Source organism: Lepisma saccharinum, chromosome 28 (genome assembly GCF_977018435.1).
Source record: "Lepisma saccharinum chromosome 28, izLepSacc3.1, whole genome shotgun sequence".
Lineage (NCBI taxonomy): Eukaryota > Metazoa > Arthropoda > Insecta > Zygentoma > Lepismatidae > Lepisma > Lepisma saccharinum.
In genome coordinates this window covers 19261533-19279531 of record NC_139256.1, presented here as the reverse complement: position 1 = coordinate 19279531, position 17999 = coordinate 19261533, and the positions used below count along the sequence as shown (strand labels likewise).

Genomic DNA, 17999 nt, shown 5'->3' with positions numbered 1-17999 from the left:
GGGAAATTCATATTGATGATCAACCTCCCCCCCCGCCTCTCCGCAACATATCCATGACACATTTCCGAATAGTTTCACATTTTGGCTCATTATTCAACTTGTATGGCACCCAGGAACATGAAACAAGTTTCAATCTCTTTGGAATCGTCCATTCTTTGAAGAGAATACTAAGGTTTGCACCTTCTCCCGAAAATAGCGAGAGAAAAGGGGGGCAAACTCCAGATTTTTGTTTTTTTTTCATTGAAATTCGGTGGTCACGCCCCCAAACCCCCCTTCCTCGGTTTGGCGATCTTAATTGTACACGGTTGCATGCTATGATGTTTTAGCTGAAAAACAAAACTTATCCGAAGTAGATTGCTCCCATAGTGCCCGAGTTATAACAATTTTCCTCCAAAAATGCTAATTACCTTATTTTTCGTAAAAAAAAACAAAACAAGAAATCACATTTTAGCTTATTATTCAACTTGTATGACACCCTAGAACATGAAACATGTTTCATTATCTTGAGAAATGTCCATTCTTTAAAAAGAATACTAAAGTTCGCGCCTTCTTCCCAAATAGCGGGAGAAGAGGGGGCAAACTCCAGATTTTTGTTTTTCATTGAAATTCGGGGGTCGCGCCCCTCATACCCCCTTCCTCGGTTCGGCGTTCTGAATTGTACACGGTTGCATGCGCTGATGTTTTAGCTGCAAAACAAAACTTATCCGAAGTAGATTGCTCCCATAGTGTCCGAGTTATAACAATTTTCCTCCAAAAATGCAAATTACCTATTTTTCGTTAAAGAAAAAAATGACATTTTGGCTTATTATTCAACTTCTATGGCACCCAAGAACATGAAACATGTTTCATTCTCTTGAGAAATGTCCATTCTTTGAAAAGAATACTAAAGTTTGCGCCTTCTCCAGAAAATAGCGGGAGAAGAGGGGGCAAACTCCAGATTTTTACGTTTTTTCCATTGAAATTTGGGGGACGTTCCCCCCAGCTCCCTTCCTCGGTCCGGTGTTCTAAATTGTACACGGTGTCATGCGCTGATCTTTTAGCTGCAAAACAAAAGTTATCCGAAGTAGATTGCTCCCATAGTGCCCGAGTTATAACAATTTTCGTCAAAAGAGTGTTCGAAGTAAATAAAGACAATATTCCCTGACATTTCCCTGACTTTTTTTGACACCTCAAATTCCCTGACTTTTCCCGGTTTTCCAGGTTTTCCAGGTCTGTCGCCACCCTGGTTTATATTGCCTTGGAGATTGCGCGACAACAATAAAATGGAATTAACTCGTGAACATTTTCGTGCGATGATTTTTTACGATTTTCGACGTGGATTATCAAGACAAGAGTGCATCGATCAACTTACTTCCATATTTGACGATGAAGCCCCATCCTTTGCCACTGTGAAACGCTAGTATAACGAATTTAATCGCGGCCGCCATTCGCTCACCAACGAGATTCGCGAAGGTCGTCCAAAATCAGTTGTTGTTCAAGAAAACACTGATGCTGTGAAAAAACCTAATACTGCAAGATCGTCATGTGACATACTGTGAGATTGAGGCAAACATAGGCATTAGTTCCACCAGCATATATAAAATATTACATGATCATTTAGCTGTGAGAAAGGTATGTTCTCGTTGGATCCCACACAATTTGACAAAACAAATGCTCAATAAATACAATTGTGGTGCTTCAAAAGACGTGTATAAGATTGTAACAGGTGACGAATCATGGATATATGCATATGAGCCGGAACGGAAACAGTAGTCGACTGTATGGGTGTTTCAAGATGAACCCAATCCAACAAAAGTTGTTTGCGCTCGAAGCACATCGAAACAAATGGTCGCCTGTTTTTTCGGGAAAACTGGTCAAAACTGGTCATGTGGCAACTGTGCCTTTAGAGGAACGTAGAACGGTCAACTCTGAATGGTACTCAACAATTTGTTTGCCAGAGGTCTTTGGTCAAATACGGAAAACAAACAAACGCCGTCGGATCATTCTTCATCAAGACAATGCCAGATGTCACACATCTCGTCTAACAACCGACTTTATGAACAGTCAAAAAATCGAATTGATGGGTCATCTGCCGTACAGTTCTGATTTGCCACCCAATGACTTCTTCTTGTTCCCGAATGTCAAGAATAAATTGCGTGGACAACGATTTTCGTCGGCGGAAGATGCCATTGATGCGTTCAAAAACCATATTATGGAGGTGTCTCAAGAAGATTGGAAAAACTGCTTTGACAAATGGTTCGAACGAATGCAAAAGTGTATTGACCATAAAGGAGAATACTTCGACAAACAATAAAGCAGTTTTCAATGCCAAATTCCTGTTTTTTCATTGTTAGGCTCAAAATATAAATAGTGACCCTCGTAAAAATATACAATTGCCCATCTTTAAAATGTTGTAGAAGCATTATTTTCCAGTAGAACATTCATTGTTACAGTAAAAAGGTGATTTCGCTGCATGCTATTATTAACTTCCATAAGACAGGCAACATCAACAAGAAACAATCCCCAGGACGACCCTGAACAATTTGTAGTGCAGAGAATATTAAATGGGTGGAAAATGCTGTGCAACAGGGACCCAAGAATCTACCCATCGATTGGCTCAATGTGTGAACAATACTTGTACCAATGCTTGCAGGATTTTGAAAAGTGGCCTAATACTGTATGCTTGTAAGATACAGTTGCAGCAGTGCTCCATGAAGATAGGGTTCACAGTGAAGCTAATTTTCACTCATCCGGTTATAGGAGGGGTTCCATAACGGATGGGGTAAGGGTTGGAAAACATTGCCCTATTTATTAAAGGATAACGAGCACACTGGCAGATGTGCTCCACTGTGCTATGGCAAAGAGAGCCCAGGGTGTTCTTGTCAATGTGATGACCATCAAAGGAATGTGAAATTCAAATTTAACAGTGTTAAGAAAAATTTACCTTAGTTATTTATTGCACATAACCATTAATAAATAAGCTTCTTGCAGTCCTAGGTAGCTGGGTCTAAAATGCGTCCCATTGTTATTGGAAGCCAGAAGTTTGAGGACAAAATGTTTACAAACAATGCACTATAAAATAAATAATTATGTAAATGAAATGCTCTTCTTATAAAAAATGCAAACAGAAGAGAAGGTACTGCAAAAGAGGGCATGATTAATTCCAGTTCGTGAATGTCTGTACAAGCAGACAAAAAAATCCTCATTTGAAGCGTCAGAAGAAGAAAAAAAACAGGCAAGTTAACTTTCTGTCATAAGTGAGATAGTGGTGTCATTTTCTGCCATGCTGATGCTGTGCTGGACTTTACAACGTGCCTAGTTTCATTTCATACATTTGAAACTTTAATTTTTCAAATCATATGTTTCATTTTTGTACCTTTTCATTTACATTATTTACATTCCAGTGATATTTTGCAATTGAAATTTCAATTTATGGAGTTGGACGAAAGTTGACTTAACTGTTTTCTTTCCCCATGACCCTTCATTTGGAATGTGAGTAAATTGTAAAAGGGTAAATTGCCAAACATATATTACTTCAATAGCAACATGTGCAGTAGAAATATGGAGCACACAGTAAGTATAAAGTCTCTTAGAATCACAGGGAGGAAAATAAGAACTTCACAAATGAAGACAAAAGTTGAACTGCAATTGATTGAAAACATTTTCCATGACATGACAAAATTTCAGCGAAAAATGCAGGCTCGACCAGGACTCGAATCCGGGTCTCTGGCATACTGTGCCATTGTTGCACCAATGAGCTACAGAGCCAGCCACACATCTCTTGTGTGTGCCAAATTATAATGTAATCCCCATGGTACTCAACGAACAATGGGAAAAGGATGGAAAGCCTGTGCATAAAGCACCTTGACATATAATTTTGTAACTCTACTGAGCTCCAAAGTAACTTCTGACTTCCCATCTTCAAATCTAGTTATTACTAGAACTAGTTACTTGAATTGGAAGTAGACAACAGCAATCTATACAGGTTTTCTCAGAAAAAAATGGCAAAAGAAAGTTGCAGTATACTTGTAATAAACAAAAAAAAAACAGAAATATCAAACTTGCAGAATGGTGGAGATCGAGTCACAATTTCCCGTATTCTTTTAAAAAAAGAAAATAAATAATTAGAAAGTGTGTTTGTATACATCATCAAACTTTATAATGTATAGATACCAAGCCGCACAGCTTTGCTTTGCAAGATTTTTCTCACTAAGTGCTCATTTCAAGGCCCCTCCAAGCTTTTAGTATTCTGTGTATGCACCCATGCCATACATGTTCATGGTTGCCACTGCCAGTTATTTTTTCTGCCAGACAAGACACGAAGAGTGGAATTATACTACAAACACATGACAGCAGTGTCTCCATTTTGGAGAATTCACTGGGCTCTCACTTCAGCCATAAGTTGTGTATTTAATGCACACCATACTCAAGTGTTGCTTATCGTATTTGATACAGTGTGTAAGTGATGACTAGGGCTCGGAAGTTGAGGAAAAATACTTTTTTTTTACTAGTGTCCAAAGAGGAGGCCCAACATAATATATGTTCATTTTGGGTCATCGTAGGCCAGAAAAAGGTGGGTTTTATTTGTTCTTTTTTGCCTTTTTTTTTTTGGCTTATTGGTCCTATTTTAGCCTTAAACATCCTTCCTGTAGTAAAGAAATAAAAAAAGAAAGAAATATATTTGAACTATCCCTGAAACAAGAGAAAAACATTTTTGGACGACTGAAGCAGGTACGGTACAAGGTCCTTTAACCGTAACTTGTCTGAAAGGTCGCGATGTAATTGGAAACTTTCTCTTGTTTTGAAGCTTTCAGCATGGTGTATACGACCAGACAGCACATGCCCGCAAAGATCTCAAGTCAGATAACGTGGTGCCGTGCAGAGAGGGGGGGGGGGAGGTTAAAACTGAAGTTATTAATTAATTTGGATCACATTTATACGTCCTTTTTTCCATTTTTGGGTCTTTTTATAGGTCTTCAACATCCGAGCTCTAGTGATGACCCTTTAATGTGACACCCCAATGTCAACTTCTCTTCCATGTAGTACACTCTGGACTGTATTTTGAAGACTAACGAGGCCCTGGCGCCTGGACCTGCAGCCAAGATAATCTTCTCTAGGACTAGTGTTGTCCATGTGTGTTTGTGATTGCCCCTTCATCCATTCCATCTTATCATCATTCATCCTCATTTTCGCAATTAGACAAATGTAGTAGATATGTGAGGTAAAGTAAATCAAACCAAATCAATCATACTTGATACTTTAGCATCAAGGAAAGGCAAGGTATTCTGGAGGATGACCCTTGTTCAGATTAATAATAATCTGTATATATCAAACTCGTGTACGTGCTTCGCTTATTTGGAAAGTTTTGAACGTAACTTTACATCTGTACGTGCTCTAATATGGTACAAATATTCAAAATAGTATTGCCAATTTCCTTAATAATAAAGTGAATAAGCAATAACCGTTTCAAGATAGTTACATTTCTTGTATAAACGAATTCAATAGCGACACTAAATTGAAAAAAGCAATAATTACGTCTTTTGTCATTTTCACATTTGTAAACGTAATTGAAAAATAATTGTTTTCCGTCTTTTCCCATCAAATTCCTACCTCTCCTCTGTAATAAATTCTGATGCTCATTTTTTGAAATTCGAATAGTCTAGCATAATTCTCTTACAGTAGTTTTCCGGTTGAAAATAAACTTTCTTTAAGTTCCCTAGCAACGTACGTTTCCATGGACAACAACAAGCACGGCTAGCTCTTAGTTAAAACAAGCACGATGTAGATATTTTCGCATTGAGTATAATAATATATGCGTAATTGTGTCTGGACTGAATCATCATCTTATGTAGATGGCACCTTGTTTGAGGTACCTTTTCAAAACTAGGAGTTGATTCATCTGTGCGTGATCTGGGAGATATATAATGTAGCTAGACAATTAAGAATTGAAGGAAACAATGTGAGCAAAAAAGAAAAGCCATAGAAACTGTTGCTAAGGACGTGAAAAAAGTGCATTTTCACCCTTAAAGCAGGGCTAATTGAGCTATTTTTGAATTTTCTCGGCCCTTTGGGACAATTTCGTGGGGGGTCGTAATCGGGCATTTTTCGCCTCTGGGGCTTCCTTCATGGAGAACATTTAGGTCAGTGAGTCAGTGGTGGGATTGGGGCTATATATATATTGGACTCGCGTACTTTCGACGTGGCCTGTGACCACGTCTTGTACGCTTGCATGCGTGACCTTCGGCCACGTTGTGGGCGCAATCATGTTATAGATGGGGTTCCTCAATGATCTTAATGACTTTGAAAATATCTGCATGTTGTATTGGATAAAGGGGAACAAGTGTATAAGTTTGCTAATTTGAAAAGTTTAGAAAATAACGTTATGTGTGTACTCTAATATTGTACACATATTCAACACATTATTTCTATTTTCGTAATAATAAACTGGGTAAATATTGTCAGTTTCAAAAAAGTTAGATATTTCATATAAACGAATTGAATAGCAACACTATATTGGAAAAGGAGTAGTTACGTCTTTTGTCATTTTAACATTTGTAAACGTAATTGAAAAATAATTGTTTTTAGTTATTCTCCTCAAATTCCTACCTCTCCGCTGCAATAAATTCTGATGCACATGTTTTGAAATTCCAAAAGTTTAGCATAATTCCCTTACAGTAGTTTTCCGGGTGAAAATAAACTTTCTTTAAGTTCCCTAGGACAACAACAAGCACGGCAAGCTCTAAACACTTGGTTGTTATCATGCCTCTAAACATTTAGTTAAAACAAGCACGATGTAGACATTTTTGCATTGAGTATGCCAATGTATACGTAATTGTATCTGGGCTGAATCTTCTTCTTAAGTAGATGTCACCCTTGTTTGAGGCACCTTTTCAAAACCAGGAATTCATTCATCTGTGTGTGTGATCTGTGAGAAATATAATGTAGCTAGACAATTAAGAATTGAAGGAAACAATGTGAGCAAGAAAGAAAAGCCATAGAAACGGTTGCTAAGGATGTGAAAAAAGGGCATTATCACCCTTAAGGAAGGGCCAATTGAGCGATTTTTGAATTTTCTTGGCCTTTTGGGACAATTTCATGGGGGGTCGTAATCGGGCATTTTTCGCCTCTGGGGCTTCCTTCATGGAGAACATTTATGTCAGTGAGTCAGTGAGTGGTGGGATTGGGGCTTTATATATATTGGATTAAAAATTTTGTCACAGACAGGAAAAATAAATATCAATGAAAACCACAAATCTCTAGCGAGTCATTGCATGCATGCACAGAGGGACAGACACACAAGAGGATAAAAATTCCATTTTTTGAAGGCTTGTATCATCGAAAGAAGCCTCAACAACCAAAACATTGTGAAGAAAAGTTGCTTGCCCTGATGTCACCTGCATGCAGTAAATGTCCACACATTCATCATGACTCACCTTACGTTCCTCCTCTGCCATCTGCTGGGGAAGTCCCGAAAAGATCTGCGTAGAGAGGATTGTCTCTGAGAACCGCTTCACTCACACCTGTCACACTTCCTTCGCTCGGCCGGAGATTCTGTTGTGCTAGCAGGTAAGCATTGGTCTGAGCATGAAGGTCCATTGCAGTTTGAGCAGTATTTGGTGAAGTCTGTGGCTGCAGATTTGGCTGCATTACGCTTGAAATCCCTAAAGGCACGTGAGGCATTGTCTGACTAGTAAAATTCTGCACAGGCACACCAGCCATAGCTGAAGATTGAGCATCAACGGTCTTCTGTAGATTCATTTGCTTAACTAAATTTAAGTACTTTATTTGAGACTCCTGCATGTTGCGAATCTCCATTTGCATTAGGTTCTGGAGCATAGTGGCTGCATACATGCTGTTTAAATCTGGAGCCCCTGGTAGCATACTTGGTAGACCGTATCCAGGAATCGTGGGAAAACTTGCCATTGGCAATTGTAAATTTGGGGAAATCAAGGGCATGCCAAATCCTGGGGGGACATTTCCAGTTTGGTAACCGATACTTTGTGAAGCATGCAAGTAATCAGGTAATGGGTTGATACTTGCACTCAACCTAGGATCAATTTGAGGTGCTGGAAATCTTGGCCCATTCTGAGGTGCCTGCAACCGTGGATCACTCTGAAACATTTGTAGTCTAGGGTCAACTTGAGGCATCTTCAATCTAGGATCATTTTGAAGCATCTGCAACCTAGGGTCAATGTGCGGTGTCCTCAATCTAGGATCACTCTGAGGTACCTGCAGCCTGGGATCGCTCTGAGGCACCTGCAGCCTGGGATCGCTCTGAGGCACCTGCAGCCTGGGATCGCTCTGAGGCACCTGCAGCCTGGGATCGCTCTGAGGCACCTGCAGCCTGGGATCGCTCTGAGGCACCTGCAGCCTGGGATTGCTCTGAGGGACCTGCAGACTGGGATCGGTTTGAGGCACCTGCAAGCTAGGATTGCTCTGAAGAATCTGTAATATGTGTTCACTTTGAGACATAGGTAATTGCGGCGCAGGCACAGGAGATTCATTTTCGGGCACTTGCAATGGAGATTCACTTTGTGGCATTTGCAGTCTAGCATCATGTAGAAGTGTTTGGATTCTAGGATCGTTCAGAAGTGTTCCTACTGTAGGATCACCTGGAGGCAGTTGTAAATTAAGGTCACTTTGAGGCATTTGCAACTTCTGGGGCACTTGCATGAATTGTGCTAATAACTGCTCATGGTACTTATTTTCTACTGATGGAATGTTTTCATTTAAAAGTGTAGGAGAGAGCTTGTGTTTAGCAGTATTCTGGGTGGCAGGCACCGAGACAGGTTCTTGTTTACAGACTTGCTGTAGTTGAGACATGGTGGTGGCATCCGTGAAATGCATAGTCATCTGTTGCATCGATTGCAGATAGCGAGACATGATCTCTGCAGGTAACGAAGCACAAGGTGTAAATGTTTTGGGTCTCTCGGGAGCATTCTTATCTTGAATCTCACTAGATTGCAGTAATTCAATCAATGATTTCTCATCATATGAAGGTGTGCATTCACTTGCAGACACTTGTGATTCTGGGGTAGTTTGTAGTGCAACTTTGTCTGTCTCAAAATTTAAAAAGTGTTCCGGAACAGCTTCTGTATCGTCGTCATCTTCAGAATGACTAGTCTTCCTTTCTCTGGTTATTTTATGGGCTGTTTGGGAGGAGTTTATGTCGTGCATCTTTAATTTAGATTCAACAGGAGTTGAACACCTCCTAGAAGACTGACCCCAATTAGCATCATTTATGGGTGAAGTTGGTTTACAATAAGGCACATTGACATTTGAACCATGTGTTCGAGATACTTCCCACACGTATCCTCTTGAATTTCCTTCATAATCGTAAGAATCGTGATTTGGTTCCACAGCTTCACTCTCTGCAAAACTGCTACTGTGCTCTGTAGTGGACGAACTACTACTTCCTGACAAGCTAGACATATTTCCAATTTCCTCTGCATAATGAACAGTTGGAGGAATCGCTTCCTTGGCACTTTCCTGGAATTCCATCCCACACTCTCGTCCAGGTTTTGTGTCAACTTCAAATGATTTGCTGTAATATGTTGGTCTTCTTATAGGCTGTGGTTCGTAATCATCACAATACTCAGTTTCATCACTAAACATGACATGCTTGTTGACTTTTTTTCCAGTATGTTCTGATGAACGCATACTGCTTAAGCAAGTAGTGCTTTTCTTCTCAGGATTGGGTTCCCAGAACTGATCAGAGGAATCAAAACTGTTATTTCCTTTTAACTGCTCTCGGATGCGCTTTTCATCTTCAAATACCTCATCCCAGTCTTCCACTTGTTTCAATGGAGGAGGTGGTGGTCGGTGTCCGGGTTGTTTTGTTCTATAGAAAAGATAAAAAGAAAACAATAGCAGCACTGAGAAAATTATCCTTCAATTCATGCACCAGAAAGCATCTGAATCTTTATAATTTAAAACAATAGTTCAATTGGAAATGATATATAATGCCAGGGTTCCAGATGCAGATGCACAATTTTTCTGTTACTCATTCCAATTCTACTGTACACCATATGCTTTTTTAAAGATGTGTACAAGCATGCATGCAGTGGAACCTCAATTTTATATTTTTCAGTGGACCAAGCTGTAAAAAAAAAACAACGTAAAATGCGGGAAAATGTAAAATAGAGGAAATTTTTTAACACTTTGCTATGTTGGGACTATCAGGATTGAATGTATAATGCAAGAAAATGTAAATCTGAGAATGTAAAATAGGGGTTCCACTGTATTTCATTTTTGATGGAAACATGAAATATCACACTGTAATGTTTACTTTTCATGTTTCTGTAAAGTGTGAGGTGCATTTTCCTACCATGTTTTGTCACAAAATGAACTGCAAAATGTGAAATAAACTCTTAACCCTTAGTACGCCGTGCGGTCTGACGAAAGTAAGCCCAGTGTCGCCGAGGCTTTGAGCGCGAAATTTGAATTTGTATACATAATGGAGAAAAATCGTAATAACTCTGGCACTATGGGACCAATCTATATAGGATAACTTTTGTTTTGCAGGTAATACATTGGTGCATGCAACCAAGTAAAATTTGGATGCCCCAACTGCGGGGGGTTACGGGCAGGGGCTGCATCCCCCGAATTTCAATGAAAAAACATAAAAATGTGGAGTTTGCCCCCTCTTCTCCAGCTACTTTGGGGAGAAAACCGGAACTTTTGCTTTTTGTTCAAAGAATGGACCTTCCGCAACAGAATGAAACTTGATTCAAGTTCGTGGGTGCAATACAATTTGAATAATAAGGCAAAACGTAAAACTCTAGCGAATTTTAGCCAATTTGCATATTATTCATAAAATTGTTATATAACTGACACTATGGGACCAATCTCCTTCGGATAACTTTTGTTTTGCAGGTAGAACATCAGTGCATGCAACCATGTAAAATTTGGATGCCCCAACCATGGGGGGGGTTTACGGGCGGGGGCTGCATCCCCCGAATTTCAATGAAAAAAATCATAAAACTGTGGAGTTTGCCCCCTCTTCTCCAGCTACTTTGGGGAGAAAACCCAAACTTTTGCTTTTTTTCGTTCGCACTTGCATCTTGTGTAGCTACTGTCAATCTATTTCTTCCCTGTTGATTCGGCTCTTTGTGGAAATATGTCCGGAAAGAAACGATTGTGCCTTAGGGAAATCGATGAGCTGTTATATGATACGAACTGTTTATGGTGAGGCCTTTCCTAACAGAGGAGAGAAGGGAGCCTTTGCAATCGTTTGTTTTGTCTCTACTTCTGGATAGACTCACGCTTCTGGTACCCCTGGCTATCGTCAAGCTTCATTGCATTTCTAACATAGATGCGACAGAAAGCTGACACCGCCAAACCTCATCCAGTCCCCTCTCTCCTTGCCCCCCCCGGCCACTACTTCAGCTGGATCACCAGGTCTAAACACAAAGAAGAATGAGTGCCTTATCAGTACTAAATCACAGCGTTGGAAGCTTGCAGGAAAACAGCATCGTAAATACCAAGCATTTATTGTGTCTCAACTGACGAGAGCCAACACGTGGGCCCAAGCCCAAACACGTGACATATTCCGAGAAAGGGGGGGGGGGGAGAGTTGGAATTTTCGTAAACACAATTGCAAAACATGTTCCCGAACGAACTGTCAGTGTTTCAACCTCAATATACAAATATAAGTGTGGCAAACCCTCGATAATTGTATCTAAAGCTGTTTGTAACATATGTGTTACAGTGGCTACAAGGAACATACTTTTTTTGTAACATATGTGTTACGGGGGCGGACTAAGGGTTAAACATGAAATGTGGAGTTTATTTAAAGACACACATTTTTGAGGTCTGAATTATCCTGAGAGTTATGCAAACAACAGAAGCAAAAAGGGACTCCTTCACACACGTATAAACTTAATGCTCTGAAAACTGCATAAATATAAAAGTTAATATATAATATAATAAGTGTAGTTAATAATTAACACTGAATGCCATTTTATAAACAACTGTTATCCCAAAGTGTACCCAGTATTTGTACTGAAATCTTGATATGTTATTCACCATAAATATATGGCTCTTAAGATATGCAATTTTCATACCACAATTTGCCACAAAATTATTCAAAGCTCTAGCATAGCTCACAAGATAATCCAGGTTCAGGAAAGTATAGAAATTGACCACTTTCACATTATAATAAGGAATGAAAGAAGAGTTCAATTTTGCTCATTTTTCACTTGTAGAGCTATTTTTATTGTTACCTTCACCAGCAGGAAATTCATTACTGTTTTCATAGTATTTTGATTTGTTGTGAATAAATAATACCAGTCATTTTTCCTCACTTACTTCTATTGATATTTCTGACCCATAATTAGTTGTTGATCACAATATTTCAACAGCATCAGGTGAAGGTTCATACAAGGTTTGTACATCTAGGTGTTATGATGGTCACAGATTGGTTTGGTTCTCCATAAGTATGAATAATGCGAATGCAATTCTTTGTACAATAATAATGAATCATACCCAGGATGAGAAAGTGACCCCAGAAACAAAAGATAAGAAAATACAACAAAAGAAAACCAAGAAAAGAAAAGCATTGTTCTTTCAGCTGATGGAACAAAAAGAAAAGACACGAAAGGAAAAAACATTTTTCTTTCAGCTGATAGAACAAAATTGTTCTTCAGAAGCATGTGGTTGTAGGCTGGTTTGCAATGAAGAAAATGAGGTTTGACTCATAATGTTACAAAAATAGTTTTGAGATTAAATTTCCCTTATACAAAGTAGAGGATTTCAAATTTCCCACTAAAAGCAGCACTATATTTGGGGCAAATACCAGAAAAACAGATCGGTATTGCAAGGGTTAATGCCATATACATATAATTGGGTAGGGTACCTTCACTGTTAATAAAAAGATCAATTTGAAATCGGTAAAATATATCATTAAATAAGGTAAAGTGAGCCAGACGAGTAATAAACTTCCAGCAGCATATTTGCAGTCTAAAGCTTCATTTATGACTGCGATCGTAAACGACACAAAATGTCAATGCATGAGATTTTTGTCGGATGTCGCAGAATGACAAATATTGAACTGCACCGATCGACAAACATCGCACGCATCAACGAAGCCACAAAGTTTGTTCAATGAAATGTAGTACCACACCAGACAAACTCGGATTACAAGGCTCTGTTTATGTATGCGATTTTTGTTGCATGTTGTAGTGAGACATTTTGTTGAAGTTCGACATTAGTCGGACGGCCATATCCGACAAATATCGTTTGCATCAATGGAGCCTAAATGTTCATCCAATAAATGCTGTACCACGATATTCAACAAATTTTAGGGTTGCATAGCACCCTTATTTGTTTCCATGTTCTTTCAGAATGTCTAACAAATATCTGAAGGCGTCACAGAAAAAAAAAAGCCCAATCAAGACAAAATTCCCTGACTTTACCCACACAGTTTATTATTATTACTTGAATGGAATCAGTATGTGACTTACACTTCTCGAGGCCTGTCCTTGTACTCATACTGTGGTACATCAATATATCTTTTGTTCTCTTCAGCTGCAGATTGAATACTCTCCTGTATTGCGATCTTTAAGTAAGCATCCTCATCTTCACCAAGAACAATTCTTGATGATGAACTCTCGGGAAACAGTTCACTTCCTTTCTTCCTATTCCAGGGATTTGAAGGATCACATGTAGGAGTTGCTGTAATTCATCAAGAAAAATGCATGAAAATATGCCACAATTACTGATGAGTATGCTTTTGACTTAGCACCGAGTCTATACCAATGTTGAAGTATTGGTGTTGGATAGTACTGGTTGGATTGTTTAACCACTTGCCTGATTAACCCGAGTTAACTCTGAATTTGTTTTTGCTTTACATATTATTTACCCGAGTTATCTCATTAAAATCGTACAATTGCAGTGCACATTTCTGCCTAAACGGACAGTCTCGTTTGAGCTTTAATAGGTGTTAATTCCCATTTTGGCCACTAGGTGGAAGGTGTAGATAGCTTGTCGAGGTACTGCTGCCATCTACCGGATTCCCGTGACACTACGTAGTTGTCGCCTTTCCAGTGATGCGAGAGGAAAGATGATTTGTCACGAGTCAAGATACTATTGCCCAGATTGGGATGTTGCACTCTGTGTTAGCCGATGCTTTCGGGTTTATCACACTGCTGGTAACATTTGATGTGAGACAGTATGTGTGATAGTCTGTAAACTTGGACAGCATTAAAATTTGAAGACATTTTATTTTCGACAGTTTATATGCTATTTTCAAACATTTGTAGTACTTTCCATATATGTACGAGTTAACTCTGGTTAATAATTATAAAGGTTTTTTGACCTTATTTGACCCCAAAAATAGACTTTAGTTACTGTTCCTTAATTGTCGATATCGGTACATTACAAACACACAATAAAAAAATGTGTATAATATGGACCATTTTTGGGGAAATTATATGTCAGGCAAGTGGTTAATGATAAGAGCCAAAACTTTTCTGGCATTTTGATTGCTTACAGGGTCTACAAAAATGCTACGCAAAACTTTTACGAAGTCTAATAATCCTGGGAGATATTCAAAATTTCCATTGGTTTTGTACCAATATAACATGAAAAACTGTATTTTTTTGATTACATAATGGGTATTTTTGTGTTCTGAGGTAATTTTGTAATATTTTAAAGCAAAACCCTGATAAATTGATGCTTATAATTTCAGTGGAATACTCACTCACTCACTAATAGTAATCAATATTTTGAACAACTTTTAATTGTTACAATTTTTAAGCATCGGTATCATTGGGAATCAACAAGAGTACTGGTGTCGGATTGGCCCTATTTTGAACACACCTCATATTTCCCACATACATATGTATCTAGAATCTTTACGTCACATGATATTGAAGGAGCAGTCTACAAAGAAGCTTATAAGGGGTCCATGGTTCAATCTCCAGTGGAGGCACATTGCACAATAGTTTGGATTCCACTTTAATTGTCAGATCCAGTGTGTCTATTGCATATGAAAGAGGTTCGTGATTGTACAGGGTGTCTACCAAAATATCAAATCCAAAATTCTTGACTTTTTCATGACATTTTCTTGACCTTTCATTCCTTTTTCTTCTCCTTTTTCTTAACATTATTTAATCGGCCCCTGCTTAGGTAAAGGGTGCGGCAGAAATAGTTAGACGATGTTTTTTTGCAAAATTATTACTTTAATGAACTTTTATTAAAAAAACATTTATATGCCAAGAATTTACATACAAAAGCATTACATATGGTAATTACTTCTTGAAAATTATTTCACTGAGGTGTGCACCATGGATAGTCAAACAGATCTCTGCACTTCGCCTCAGCGCACTCACAGCTCGTTGCACCATGTTGAGTGGGGTTTGTTGGATTGCAAGTTGAATTGAGTCACGCAAATCCTGTAATGTTGCAGGTTTATTTGCATACACTACTTGCTTCAAGTAACCCCATAGGAAGAAGTCACATGTCGATAGATCCGGCGAGCATGCAGGCCAAGGAACATTGCCGTGACGAGAGATAACTCTTCCAGGAAACATCCTCCCACGAATGTTGATTGAAGCATTTGCTGTGTGTGACGTGGCTCCGTCTTGTTGAAACCACACCCGTGTAAGGCGATGCCATCTCAGTTCTGGGAGAACGAAGTTTTCGAGCATGGCCACATATCGAGCGCACGTGACAGTTACAGTGTCACCATCCTCGTTCTCGAAAAAGTATGGTCCAATAATTCCATCAAAAGAGACACCACACCATACTGTTACTTTAGGGCTATGAAGGGGCACTTCATGCAGCAACCTTGGATTTTTGTTTGCCCAGTAACGGCAATTATGCTTATTCACACAACCATTAATGTGGAAATGAGCCTCGTCTGACATGATTAACCTGTGCAGAAAGTTAGGGTTCTCATTAGTCATTTGTAACACCCAATTACAGAAGTGAACGCGTTCATTGAAATCTTGAGGGAGTAACTTGTGAATCATCTGAATTTTGAATGGGTGGAAGTGTAGGTCCTGGTGTAATATTCGCCGCACACTCCTATCTGAAATGCCAAGTGACACAGCATGCCTACGAGCTGAATGCCTCGGACTTTGTTCCAATGCCTCTCGAACCATCTCTATGTTTCCTGGTGTCCTCACTGTACGATGACGACCTGGGGATTTCTTTGATGTTGCAGATGCCGAATTCTTCACCCAATTAAGAATAGTTTGTCGTGTCGGTACTTGTCCATTTCTACCAATGTTAAAATGACGCCTGAACTTACGTTGCGTAATTGTTGCAGAGTCTTTGTTCTTCAAAAAACACTCCACAGCGAAAGTGCGATGTTCGTTCGGCCAACGCTCCACGTCTACTGACGGAAGGATTATGTAATACTTAAAATATGGCGCATGCGCAATGAACATTCGACCAAAACTACATGCATACAAAATGCTTTGAACCACTTTACAAAACAAAACCAACAATGAACACTTTATTTATCGGGATACGTTTCTATGTTCATTTTACATCGTCTAACTATTTCTGCCGCACCCTTTATAATGCAAATTAAGGAAAATAGATATTTTTATTCACAAGGCAGGTTAAGATGAAAACTGAAGATCTACTTTAACAAGAATTTTAGACTTGCTTTAATTATTAATGCATGTAAAAATTAATGCTTCAGATTTCATCCTAGATGGAGAATGGCCACATTATGTTATTTAATATTCTCACAAAGCTTCACGCATACAAGAATATAATTCTTACGAAACAAAGTCAACAAATCTTAACCACTCAATACAATTTTAAATTTCCAAATATTCAATTTTATGAAATCCCAGTACAGGAATATAACAATGAAAACTCACTATGCTGTATAAAAATAGCAAAAATTCTTCACCACAAGCATAATTTCTTGACATTCTTGACAGGTAGACACCCTGTTGTATTAATCAGAATGGGAACTGGCGTTATTAATAATCTTAAGGAAGTTCTTATTCAGTTTAGTGATAAATCAATAATCTGCTTTATACAGTACAATTGGTTGATGATTTTCTGGAAAGTGAGGGGTAATACATGTATAAACTGGCCTTCGTGCCCACTGGATTTAAATCCAACTGAGTATGTTTGAAGTGCTCTAGGGAAATGTGTTACCTCAATCCAGCAGTCACCCACTATTCTCCAGGAGCTACACACAGCACTCTCAAGAAGATATGCTAGTTTCCCCTAGTTTCTCTAATTTGCAACATATTTTTGTGATGAGCATATTAACAGCTGTGATGCCAATTTTATTAATTCCTTTGCAATTTTGTAGTTACTGTGGTAAAAAATAAAAAAAAATACAAGCCTGGATATGGCGACCACAAGGAAAAGAACCTTTAGCCAAAACTCTCGATGCACCTTCCCCTCCAACGGTTAAACTCGAACCATAAGGCAGCATGCTCCACTCTACTACCCCTCTCCTCCATGAGGAAATACATTGCACAGGAGTTGCAGGTGTCTGCACAGGCTCGTTTGCCTGTAGTTCCACTATCGCCTTTAGAACAGTTGATATCAGGCTGCAACCACAGTGAATTATTCCCAAAGCAAGAGATTGCAAAAGCATATAAACAAACACTCTGATGGATGATAACTCTGCTCTGTTTCTCCTCATTGGATAAAAAGGAAATGCTTGAAGTTAACAATGTTACTAACATGAAAAAGTTCTCTACATGTGCTGTGCACCAGGTGGATAAAAATCATGATTTTTAGCTTTAAATCAATTTTTTATTTAAAAAAAGAGCTTAAAATTGCTTGTTTTCTTTTCACCATTCATATACTAGGGTGAATCAAAAAGTAACTTACACCCGACATGTGTTCCTGTACTAAGAGAGATAAAATAATCATGCTTAGTGGCAACACTGTCTGGAATGTTTTCTTCACACACCAGAAGCAGCGGTGCTTCACCTGGTTTAGTATGCAAGTAGTCACAGTGTGAGTATGGTGCTTTGTATTGAGGTGGCATCCAACATTGAGCTGTGCTTTGTGGGCACAAAGGCATAATTGGAGTG

At 38.8% G+C, this 17999-nt stretch overlaps 1 protein-coding gene across 1 annotated transcript in view; it reads right to left on the bottom strand.

Annotated features, from left to right (window-relative positions):
* The window catches only part of LOC145980556 (uncharacterized), a 47395-nt gene that overhangs the window by 12614 nt on the left and 16782 nt on the right, over positions 1 to 17999 (bottom strand). Inside the window, exons 5-6 of the mRNA XM_083113579.1 lie at positions 13443 to 13653; positions 7413 to 9820 (exon numbers count right to left, since the gene is read on the bottom strand). Coding sequence (XP_082969705.1) covers positions 7414 to 9820; positions 13443 to 13653 — 2618 coding nt within the window. The 3' untranslated portion in view covers position 7413. The remainder of the gene's footprint in view (positions 1 to 7412; positions 9821 to 13442; positions 13654 to 17999) is intronic.